The 12,024-nt window shown below is 39.6% G+C and overlaps 1 protein-coding gene across 4 annotated transcripts in view; it reads right to left on the bottom strand.

The window, feature by feature from the left end:
* Positions 1 to 11,763, bottom strand: part of LOC109413204 (disks large 1 tumor suppressor protein) — a gene marked incomplete at its 3' end in the record, with an annotated part of 47,901 nt that extends 36,138 nt beyond the window's left edge. The window contains 2 exon segments of one of the 4 annotated variants that reach the window (XM_062843409.1): positions 10,778 to 10,930; positions 11,083 to 11,763. In XM_062843409.1, coding sequence (XP_062699393.1) covers positions 10,778 to 10,930; positions 11,083 to 11,226 — 297 coding nt within the window. 4 annotated transcript variants of the gene reach the window in all.
* Between the last annotated feature and the right edge of the window lie 261 nt (positions 11,764 to 12,024).

Here is a 12,024-nt window from a genome sequence, read left to right as displayed (position 1 = left end):
CTGGTTCTATGAATTGATGAGTCTCGTTAACATATCGGTTTGCTCGCTTCCATCAATTCTATAGTGCCCTGAATTCCAAAATAGCTTTACCAGATTGCAGTAAACCAATTGTTGATGTGACTGAATAAACTCCTAAACATGTTTAGAAGTACAAGTTGCTGATTTAGAAGCATTTAGAGCTGCTTGGCTATCAGACATCATGCAAATTGTTGAATGTCTGAAGTTTATGTGGAAAGCAAATATTACTGCATTCTAAAATCGCCTGAATTTCAGCCTAAAACACGATAGGCTGTTTGCCCATAGAAATTTATGTCATTATCCCTGGGACTCTCACTCCTGCGTCCATTTGATCGTTCAATTTAGAACCATCAGTGTAGTATATGATTGATCCTGGTTGTACTTCTGGGCCACCATTTGCCCACAGATTTTGACCTGAATTAATCACTTAAAAAGAGCATTCAAAATTGCATCTTTCGCTCATTCAATCACTACTTATTCCATTGATGAGTCGATACTAATTGTTTTTAGAATACTGAGAGGCCCTCTCAATGCAATCTTGGCAGCTACTAATGGAATACATTGATGCTGTGGAAGAAGGTTAAGTGTCAATCGCTTCAGACTGTGTACTTTGCATTGCACCAGTAATTGAAAAAAAAATAGTTGATCTTTGAAGATTTTCCAGCTTCTTTTGTGCTAATCTTTCATTTGTTCTAGGCAACCAGACCAGTGACGCATAGGTAACTCTGGGTCTCACAATTGCCGAGTAAATCCAGTGGATCTCGCCTAGTAGCTTTTGCATTGTTTTCAACATAATGGACGATGAACTTATGGGTTTTAGTGGATTTTAGTGATAATTTATCCTCGCACTTTTCTCCAAGCTGTAGGAATATGGCTTAATGAAGAGCTTTATCGGAACAACTTGGTTAAGATAGGTGTTTCATTACCCTTCTGTAGTAGTACTGGAAATATTCCATTCCTACCCGGTGCTTTGAAGGGCCTCAAAGAAACCAATCGCCCATTTAACCTTTTGTTCAGTAATAATTTAATCGACAAGAATGCATACATCACTCCTGCATCTTCAAACACAATTTATTCATCATCTTCATGAATATATCTCCTGGTTTCATTGGCCTCAGTTTGCGATACATATGTACTCTGGTCTTCAGCGAAAGCAACAATAGAACACGGAGAGTGTGTTTTCATCATTGTTTCTTAGATTTCTTCGGAGCTCTCCGTAAAATAACCGACTTCTTCTATAATCCTAGTAGAATGTTGGATCAATATGACTCAGATAGGCTCGCTGAACGTGCAATAAATCGTCGTGTGCCTGTCGTAACATTTTAGGAGAGTAAAGAGTTCCAAAACCTATTGAATGATCTTTAGCGAGGGCTTTTTTACCAATTTGCAAACTTCAACGTCGGTACTCCAACGATTCCTTTAGAACCTCTTTCGGAAATTCCTTCAGTTTCCTGTAAGAATTCTTGCCTGCAGGAGTTTCTCTAGGAGCAATTGCTTCAGCAGTTCTTTTAGAAATTTTCCGAGATTTTTTTCAGGAATACATCCTAAAATTGTTGCCGTAATTTCTTCAGGATTTTTCCCAGAAACTCGTACAAAACTACCTTCAGGAATTCCTCAAAAAGAAAAAAATCAATCGAGAAACGCATGATTTCCCCGGATTGCCTGAAGGAACTCTTACAGCAATTTCAAAAGGAACTCATAGTAAAATGGCTGAATAAACTACTAGATATTTCTGAGGAGACTCCTGGAGGGTTTGTTCAAGGAATTTCCAGAGAGATTATTGCAAAAACTCCTGGATTAACTCTCGAATGAACTACTAGAGAAATTTCTCAAGGGAAGTCTTCTATAATACCAGAAGAGACTCCAATAACACATCCTAAAGGAATTCCAGCAGCAGTTGCTGAATGAATTCCTGGAGGAATGCCTGCAGGAGCTTCTGGAAGCATATGTGCAGGAACTCCATGAGACATGAAAGCTCAGAAGCTGGAGGAAGGTATTTCTATAGTAAATTCTGAGAAAAAAAACACTTGTATAAATCCCTTCAGAATTGCAACAATTCGTAACAACATTTCGAGAGAAACAACTGTAGTAGATATGGTGATCGGAATATTCTTGGATCGTTTTTGTGAATTACTTCGTTTGCAATTCAAAGCACTTCACATTTTTGTTTGAAACACGTTTATTATCGCAAAGCTAACCAACAAACTGACGTTCACATTCGAATCCTGATTAATCGCCTACTATGATGCAGCTTTCTTTACAACGACGGTCTTTACAATTCACATCTCTACTTCTTCATCTATTTGTTCATGTCATAGTTTCTTGAACAGTTTTATATGCATTTTATCTTATATTTATTATCCCTCATGTTCCATACAGTAGGAACTTTAAAGCAGCTCCAAGAGCAACTGCTGAAGGAACTCCTTCAGGTTCGATTAAATAAACAACTAAATAATATCTTAAAAACCCCTGTAACAATTTCGAAAGGAACTTCTGGAAGAATTTCTGAAGAAACTCCGACAAGGCTTCCTGCAGAAACATGTAGAAAGATTCTTGAAAGAACTTCTGGAAAACATCCAGAAGAAAATAATTGACTTATGTTTGAAAGCTGTAAAAGAATTCTCTGAAAAGTTTAAGAAATAACGCTTACTTAAAGTTTTGAAGTTATTTCTAGCGGAATTCTAAATTAATTCCCGAGGAACTTTTAAGGAATTCATGGACAAAAAAAGCCCATTTGAAACAGAACTTATTTGATGCATGTAGATTTTGTATGCATTTCTTTCAGGTTTTATTGAAGCATGAATGGAGATCATCCATTGGCAACACTGTTCCCGTTTGCTTTGAATGAAAACACAGTTATGCATAGTGGTACACGTCAAAGCGGCTAATCTTCCGGACCCAGACCTCCCTCTCTCCAGTACCTTTCTCCGCGCACAACTACTGTTCCTCCTACACAGGGCAACCTCGGCAGGCACTAATCAGAAGGAAATAATCCACTAATGAAACCGATCGGCAGTAGCTCATGGCATAAACGTTTATGCTGTTCTATGTGTCACATGACGGGAAAAATCCACACATTTCCCTCTTCTTGTATCCACTCTCTTTCTCTTCTTGCGATTGCGGGACAGGTAACAGCGACCGGATTGTTTTTTCCCTTCACTCACTGATTCCAGCACTATTCTTCCAGCGAATTCCACCTCTTTTGGCAACTTCAATAATTGAAGAAAACTTCCTAACTTTTCCCGATCCAAGCACACAGCGCCTCTGCTGTCATAGCAGCAGGCTTTCCCCAACACAGTTTTACCCCCGCACTGCACTTCCCATTCCCCCTGCTGCACAAACCCAACAGAATCGGGACCACTTTCTGGAATTCCAGCGGCTGCTTGCTAATGTTGCTATGGTTTCTCACCGCCTTGTCGTCTGCGCAATCGATTTGCGCGCTGTCCCGGGACCGGCCCGCGTTCCGTGCACCGGAAAATATCACACCCGCGACGACCACACGACACCGCACGGTTTACGATCGTTTTTCCGCCGTTCCGATCCACTCGCGGTGCCAATTTTTGGAACCGAAAACTAGTCCACTTTGCTGCACGGCTTTACCACTGCTTCCACCACTCTGCCATGTTTAAATGCGACGACGACGACGGCGACTACGATGATGATGATGACTAGACGCGACGGCGGGAAGGAGACAAAAACGGGAACGGCCGAAGACGACGACGACGACGCGAGGTGCGAGTGTGTGCGAGAGCGAGGTGAGTTGCGCACGCAACTTGCAAAACGCACATATTCAAGCAGGGCACTCAACGAGGGGTGCATCAACGGGTTTTGCACAGAAGAAATTCCAAGAGCTGGTGGGAGAATAAGGGTGCCGTTATAGTTACGCGTGAGAGTGGGAGTGCGCGTGTGCGAAGCCGCAAAGAAGAATATCAACAATAGCAAATCCACGAAAATCCTATGGACGCGCACTTTCACTCTCACTTTGAAGCGGCACTATGTCATCGCCGTAAGGGTGAAATGCGCTTTGATGCCTCAGGCTTTGATCAAAGAAAAAGGCGAGGGGCGGATCACCACCGACGAACCGACGTGACAGTGGTGTTTCAAAACTGTCCCCCCTCGGTCGACCAGCAAAGCGAGCGAATCCTTCTGTCAAATCAGCGCAAACGCGAACCTCTTCCTATATGAACACACGGGGGTTTGGGGTCAAGCTAGCAAATCAACGCGAACCGTTATAGAGGTGGCGATAGTGTTCGGCTATTTTTCATCATGGCGTCGCGGCAACAAGTTTGAATTTGTTTGTTCTAGCTGTCACGTCGGTTCGTCGGTGGGATCACTACCGAAACAACTGAATCACTGAATTAAAAAATGCATATTTATAATGCGATTGAAAATGCACCAAAAAATTCAATTCGTTGAAAAATGCACGAATGAGTAACGTATTTCTAAACCTTAATGCGCTAATGCGTAATCACAGACAAACAGACGTAACCTCGGACGTAACACACAACTTTCATGAGAATCCTACTATCATCACCAGTACCAGATCACCAGGTAGACATGTTTCAACAAACACTGCGTTGTGCAACATCGTCAGCAGAAGGCGCTAATGTGAAACGTCAAACGCAGATAAAACCACGCCCAAGTAACCACGAGCATTATATCATAACATTAATTCAATAGTTTAGCTAATGCAGGATAACTTTTATTTTACATCTGTCAAGTAATGAAGCGTTTAATCTACATTATGAAAGCATTGTAGCATTACGGGATTTTGACAGTTCTGTAAAGTTCTATAGGGCCGTTGTTTAATGCTTCATTGCATTACCTTTAAACATGGTAGCTTTATAGCAATCAATAATGCAAGCATTTATTACTTTATATGTATATGCCTTTACTAAAGCTTCCATCGTTGTAAACATAAAAATACCTCTCAGTTCGAAAAAAAACTGTAAAACATTTTTTAGAAACAGAACCATTCAGAACACAAGAAAAACAAACAAAAATTTCATGGATTGCTGCGTAGCACTTAGATTATCATACTCAGATGTTGCTGTTTGAAAATTTATATTATGTATGGTTTTTGTGGTTTCTGGATGGGATATGAAAACAATCAGATGCTGAGGGAACAAAAACTATGTGGGGTATTGGTTTCCTTATTCAACATAACGCCCCGATTGTATAAAAGGACGGATTAAAGCACTGTTTGTATTGTTTCTTATTTATTGTATTTTTTGGTAGAAATGAGCACGTATGAAAACAAAATCAACACAGACGAATTTATATTCGAGAGTAAGATAACTGATGGCATTCAGTCCCCAGCACATTTTTTTAGAGTTGCTGAAAACACAACTCAATAAGACACGAGCTACGTTATACCCCGGACAGACATGTGATACGAGTGTGATTCCTGTACAACGGTACGCAGTGTCAAGAAAATTCTGACAAGAATGACTTGAACTGAGAGAATTTTCAGTATGGCACTCATTTCAAGCGCAATTGTACAGTGATTCTTGTATCACATGTGTGTCATAAGTATTACTGTAGTAATAGAGATAGAGAAGAGAATGATTGAAGCGTAAAATATGCGCCTTCTGATTGGCCGACTCAGTGGTAAGTTAGAATGAACAACAAAAGCCAACATACAAAAAGAGCTGCGCATCGTGGATTCAATTCAGTTGATAGACGATAGTGTGTACGAACGGACGCACCAAAAGGCAGCAACAATGGCATTTGCAGTACACACACTGGGAAAAAATTTTCATTCCTTCTATGTGTCCGGGACATGGATTTTTGCAATGGGGGTAAACAAATGTTTTCCATTAGTGCGACTCATACTTTTGATGAGGCACCATACAGCAGTGACTCGTACAATTTAGAGCACATACTATTCATGCGCTAATTTGCCTGCGTAATCGGGTATTGGTTGCATATACTTTGGATGTGGTTTGGCCAAGGGGTAGTCACTCTACACATTTTATTCGTGCCAACGGTGCCTACCAGTGTGCACTGGTGTGCCTTAGTGTGCCGAGGTGCTGAGGTGCCGAGGCTTCAAAATGTATTATGGTGACTGCTATAAAAAAGCGACGCTGCACTGGCATTTTTTGTTCTTAGCAACCGTGGAATTTATTGTACTTAATTGTTTTTGCTTTTTCCTAAACTGTCAACGAAAATACTTGCAGGATATTTTTCAAATTCAAAGAGAACTAGCTAAGGGGCCGTTCATAAACCACGTAGACTTTTTGGGGGGAGGGGGGGGGTCTGGCCAAAGTCTACGCTCCATACAAATTTCAAAATTTTTGTATGGACGAAAGTCTACGAGGGGGGAGGGGGGGGTCTGAAATGACCAAATTTTGGTCTACGTGGTTTATGAACAGCCCCTAATTGTATTGTTTCTAATTTTAGGTAAATAGCATTTGGACTTATATTGACGCAAGCACAGGATTGAACCTAACACCCGATTTTACTATTGTTCAACTCGTCCACGCAACTTCCGTGTCTTGTCTGTCAAAACTGGATTCTGTAGCGAAAAAATACCTAAGATTTTTGGAATGGATTGAGAGTTATGATATTTATTCATGAGAAGTTTATAATAATTATGAGCAAACTTCATATAAGAGCAAAATATGGAAAAAGAAAAATGAATAACATTTTGTGTTGTTTTTGATTTAATTAAAGATTTTATTCATTCCTTATATATCAATATGCATACAAAGATGTATAAGGATCAACGGCCCAGGCCAGTGTTTCTGAGGAAGAAATTCCGGCTGCGCTTGCTGCTCTTCGCCGGATTTGTGGCGCTCGACTTTGCAGATCCGGTTCCTGGGCGAGTGCTTTTTCCATCGAGGTTCCCCTTCATCAGTGTCCGGTTGCCCTGGGCGTCATCATCGTCCGGAGTGGGTGGCAGCGGCCGGTTCGGTTTCTAGTTTCCTTTATGGTGCTCAACTCCTTTCCGGATTGTCACATCCCTTATCTTGGCCGGAACAGATCATATCGCAGTCTGGATATAACGAACACCTCTCCATGTTCTGGCTTTTTCATTTTCACTCGGGATATGGACGAATCAATGGAATATTTTTTAAGGAACACTCCGTAGCCCGCTTCTCTGCCTACCTCTTGCTGTGATAGAAATAAAATTAACAAAAAATAAAGGTTTAAGCAGACATTTTATGAAGAAATTAAAAAAATAGTTACCTGACTAAGCAGTAGACTTTCCCGACGCTTCCGATTGGCGCAAATAAATCAACCTGAAAATTCTGATGATGACAGATAATTTATTTACTTCGGAGATCAAGGTTTGCTGGGATTGACACAGATAATGTGAAATTTATTTATAGCATCCGTAATTATGGCATCTGTGCCACCCGGTGCCACTGGTGTGCCCGGTGTGCCCAAGGCACACTGTGTAGAGTGACTACCCCTTGTATACATCTCATAATGATTCTGAGCGGGATTACCAGTATTTTTCATATTTACCGCAACATGATGGTGACATTACTGTTTCTAGTTTACCTTTAAATCGAATTTTGAATGCGCTTGAATCCTTAGATTCAAGATGGCTTACCACCAGTGCTCCTAAAAAAATCAAAAGAATAGTGAAGCCATTATTTTGGATGTTCAATTCATCTTTAGAAACAGGTATTCTTCCACCGGTATGGAAAGAATCCTTTCTAACCCCGATTTTCAAAAGTGGTAAAAAATCTGATATAAGCAACTATCGAGGGATTGCTATAATATCCAGTATCCCAAAACTGTTTGAGTCCATAATCAACGACAATGTATTCTCACAACTAATGCCATTATCAACAACACAGTTTTGTTAGAGGACGGTCAACGGCAACTAATTTAGTATATTTTGTAACATTCGCGTTAGATGTAATGGATAGAGAAAATTATGTTGAAGCTTTGTATACTGATTTTAGTAAAGCATTTGATAGAGTGGATATAAGTTTGTTACTTTTCAAGTTGTCTAAATTAGGATTCAACCCTAGGTTACTTAAATGGATCGAGTCTTACTTAACTGATAGAACTCAAAGAGTAACATTTAAAGGAAACTTGTCTAAAATTGTAAATGTAACATCTGGTGTTCCACAAGGCTCACATCTTGGTCCATTGTTGTTTATTTTGTTTGTGAATGATGTTGAATACGTTGTCAAGTATCTTCAAGTTTCTATATACGCAGACGATATGAAACTTTTCATGGAGATACGTAAAGCATCTGATCTCTAAATGTTTCAAAATGAAATTGATATTTTCTTCAGCTGGTGTAACAAAAATCTGTTGGAACTTAACGTTAAAAAATGCAATTCAATTACATTCACGAGAAAATTAAACATAACTCATAAAGTGGTAACTCTAGGTGAGAAAATTGTTGAAAGGCGTAATCTGGTAAGAGATCTAGGCGTTATTCTGGACTCGAAACTAACTTTTGTTGATCATTATAACAATATTACATATAAAGCAAGTAACATGCTCGGGTTCATCAAACGATTTAGTTTTCATTTTAATGATCCTTATACTATTAAAACACTATATGTGACATACGTAAGACCTCTTCTAGAATATTGTAGTGTTGTTTGGGCTCCATATCAGGTTGCACACATTAACCGGATAGAGTCGATCCAAAAACAGTTTTTGTTGTTTGCTTCAAGGAAACTAGGCTGGGTTCACTTACCGCTACCATCTTATGCGGCACGGAGCATGTTGATTCATTTAGATAGCCTCGGAAATCTAAGAGATTTTGCCATGATTGCTTTTATAAATGATGTTATATCAAATAGAATATGCTCCCCCACAATATTGGAAAATTAGAATTTCTCTGCTCCCACTCGTTTATTAAGGAATAGAAACTTATTTTTAATTAATTACCACAGAACAGACTATGCAAAACATGCGCCATTGAATAGAATGATGAAGTATGAATAGAATGATGAAGTATGAATAGAATGATGAAGTATGAAGTATGGAGTCCCTCAGAGATGTTCGGATAGCTTTTTTATGCGTATAAACTGAACGTGGGATAGCTTTTGAGAAAAAAAAAATGAACATGGGACAGCTTATGCTGCAAAATGTAACATGGGACAAGTTGACTTGATATTGTTTTCATGGAGTTTCTGAACAAAGTATACTAACCGAGAGCAGATTCTGAAAGTATACGTAAAAATAGACCTTTAGATGATAAAAAGTCAAAATCTTCTCAAAAAGTAACATTGGACAACTATGCTGCACACGGCAGTCAAGCTCTGACAAAAAGAAGAATGATACAAAATTTGAAGCAACTCAAGAACGTGACGTATGGTGTAGACTTTTAAGGTTGAAGGATTCGTCATCGATATCGTCGTCATCATTGAAATTTTCGAATATAATATACATCAAATCTTCTGGAGTTAGAACATTTTGAATTTTAATACATGCGGACCGGACAAAGTTCTTTTCTTATACATATTTCCCGAAGGCAAACATCAAAGCATTGGCGGTAGCGAAATAGTTTCAAGCGAGAGTGGAAAGGTAAACGGATAAAAAACTGATGAAAGTCTCAGAACGACTTGGCGAACCGGGCTACGACAAAAACCATTATAAGCAAGGCTCCCGAAAAAATTTGGACCATTTGCTCTATGAGCCATTTTACGAGACGTTTTGGATCAGCTGATCGCTCATTTCATGAATGAAAATTTGACAGGAGGTTGCGCCCAAGCCCGTGAGTGTTAATATCAATATCAACACTGTTGTCGTTTCGTAAAATATACTATAGAAAGTTTACCAGCAAAATGAAAATACTTTGGAGGTTTACTTATGGCTTGCTTATAGGATAAGCTATTATCACAGACAAACAGACGTGTCACTTGGAGCAAAATGAGATTAAAATCACCGTCACGCAAACAAAATCGCCCAATGCTAATTTTGCTGTTCGTAAATCCACTGACTGAGTAGATTGCGGTAGTAAACAAACGTCGAACAGAAACAAAAACAATGCGAGCGCCATGAGCTAGTTTTGCGAACTACGGAATATTTAAATAATCCCTTTAAAATAGAAACGATGGGAAATGAATAGAGTGAGACGTCTGTTTGTCTGTGCTATAATAAAACTACATTAATCGAGACAAAAAAAAAAAACAAAAAATAATAAAAAAATACGTTTAACTAACAGAAAATTTCACAAAATTCGATGTATAATGATAATCACTTAGCAATTTTAAATTGCTGGTATAATATACCAAAGATGTAATACGATTTTGTATATTTGTTGGTTGTTGATGTTCTTCGGTTATTGCTACACATTAAAGCCTCGGTTTATTGTCGATGTCTATTGACTGCTTTTGTAGAATATTTTCTCCACAACAGTGGTACATACATGAAATTACTTACCTAGTCACAGAATATCATTATTATCCAATAAAACAAACAAAACAACTATTCACAACTACAAACCATTTATTTCAATCAAACTTAGTATACATTAGAATGGGAAAATAATAAGTATACTTACATGACAGACATGCCTTAAATATCTAATGAAATAAACGAAACTTGTTATCTTCAACTATAAAAGCAGCGATCATGGATCAAACTTAAGGAAGGTATGGTAGCGTTTACAGCTGTTTATCGTCACTATTAACATTAACAACTACAGAACTATAAAATCAAAACTCTAAACTATAGCTATAAGGGTTACACATCCAGATATTGGAATCATTCAAGCAAAATTAACAATCCAGTCAATAAAAGTAAAACCAAATCAACCAAAGCACGTCTAAGCACTCACTCTGGTTCCCGTGAAACGGGACGGCGATGGTGTTTCAGCCAGGATCGACGGCACCACCTTTTCTTCCTCTTCAATCTGTTGCTGCTGCTGCTGTTGCTGTTGTTTGGATAGCTGTTCCTGTTGCTGTAGCTCCTGTTGCTTCAACCGGTTGGCCTGCAAATAGATGACACAGAGAAAAATCGATTCAATTGATACAGGCAATCAGGAGGACCCAAGCAAATCAACGGGCAGTAAGTGTTCAGAAGCGCAAGGTTGTTAATATAAGGCTTGGCTAGCTAGAGAGGCTTGGTGAAACCGATTCTCACTTTCGATTTGGACTGGAACGGCACGTGCGGAGGATCACTGAAGGCCATAAACCGCCCGTGCGGTTGCTCGGAGCGACGTTTCGGCGAGACATAGTTCGAAATGCGGGTGCGTGAATGACGCACTATCGAAACCCAATCTATCATCTCGACGAGTATGATAGCATCAATGGTAGGGATTGTGTAGGTTGAAAGCGACGACAAAGGAAATACACTAGCGACAGACAACCAGACTTATCTTGGCTTGAGGCTTCGCGTTGTCTTTCATTCACTAATCACACATCCCAAACAACAACGAGACACTTTTCAAGAGACACACAGTATGTCATGAAGATATATATCACAGATGACGTTAGTATATAGATGGTGGCACTTATGCGCGATGAGCTATTTTTTGTCAGCGTGAAGCGCTTCAGTATGAATATTTTCTACTCCTTTTAGTATACACTCTCGCTTTCAACGCCTATTTCCGTATATTTACACTACTGGACCACTTGTAGGACCGACGGATAGTAATATATCACAGCAGATGTACACTACCGAACCCAACATGCAGTTTGGTTACCGAAAAGTGCGCGTTTTCTGTGCCATCTTACAATCGCTCTGATAGCTGATACCCACGAATTGCAACTGGGGCCGATTCTGTCCGTCCATCACACATATGGGACGTGTGTTGTTAGGCCAGGCAAGCGTTCGTGTCAGGCGCCTCTCATATTCCCATACCGTTCAGTATAGAGTATGGGTAAAAAGTTTAAAACAGAGAGTGCGAGGAAAATGCTATACACCACACATGATGTGGGAGCAGCAATAACCGTCAGCGGGTGGTGCAGAAAAACGGGAAAATCCGATCCAAGTGGGCTATGGATGAGAGGAGTGCGCGGCGATTGGTACCGAAGGAAGTGCTCTGTGAGCTACTATAGAGACAAGTTAAGAAAGCAAGAGGAC

This window comes from Aedes albopictus, unplaced genomic scaffold, assembly GCF_035046485.1.
Source record: "Aedes albopictus strain Foshan unplaced genomic scaffold, AalbF5 HiC_scaffold_193, whole genome shotgun sequence".
In the NCBI taxonomy this organism is placed as follows: domain Eukaryota; kingdom Metazoa; phylum Arthropoda; class Insecta; order Diptera; family Culicidae; genus Aedes; species Aedes albopictus.
The sequence above is the reverse complement of the archived record's forward strand: the minus strand, read 5'-3'. Positions and strand labels throughout refer to the sequence as shown.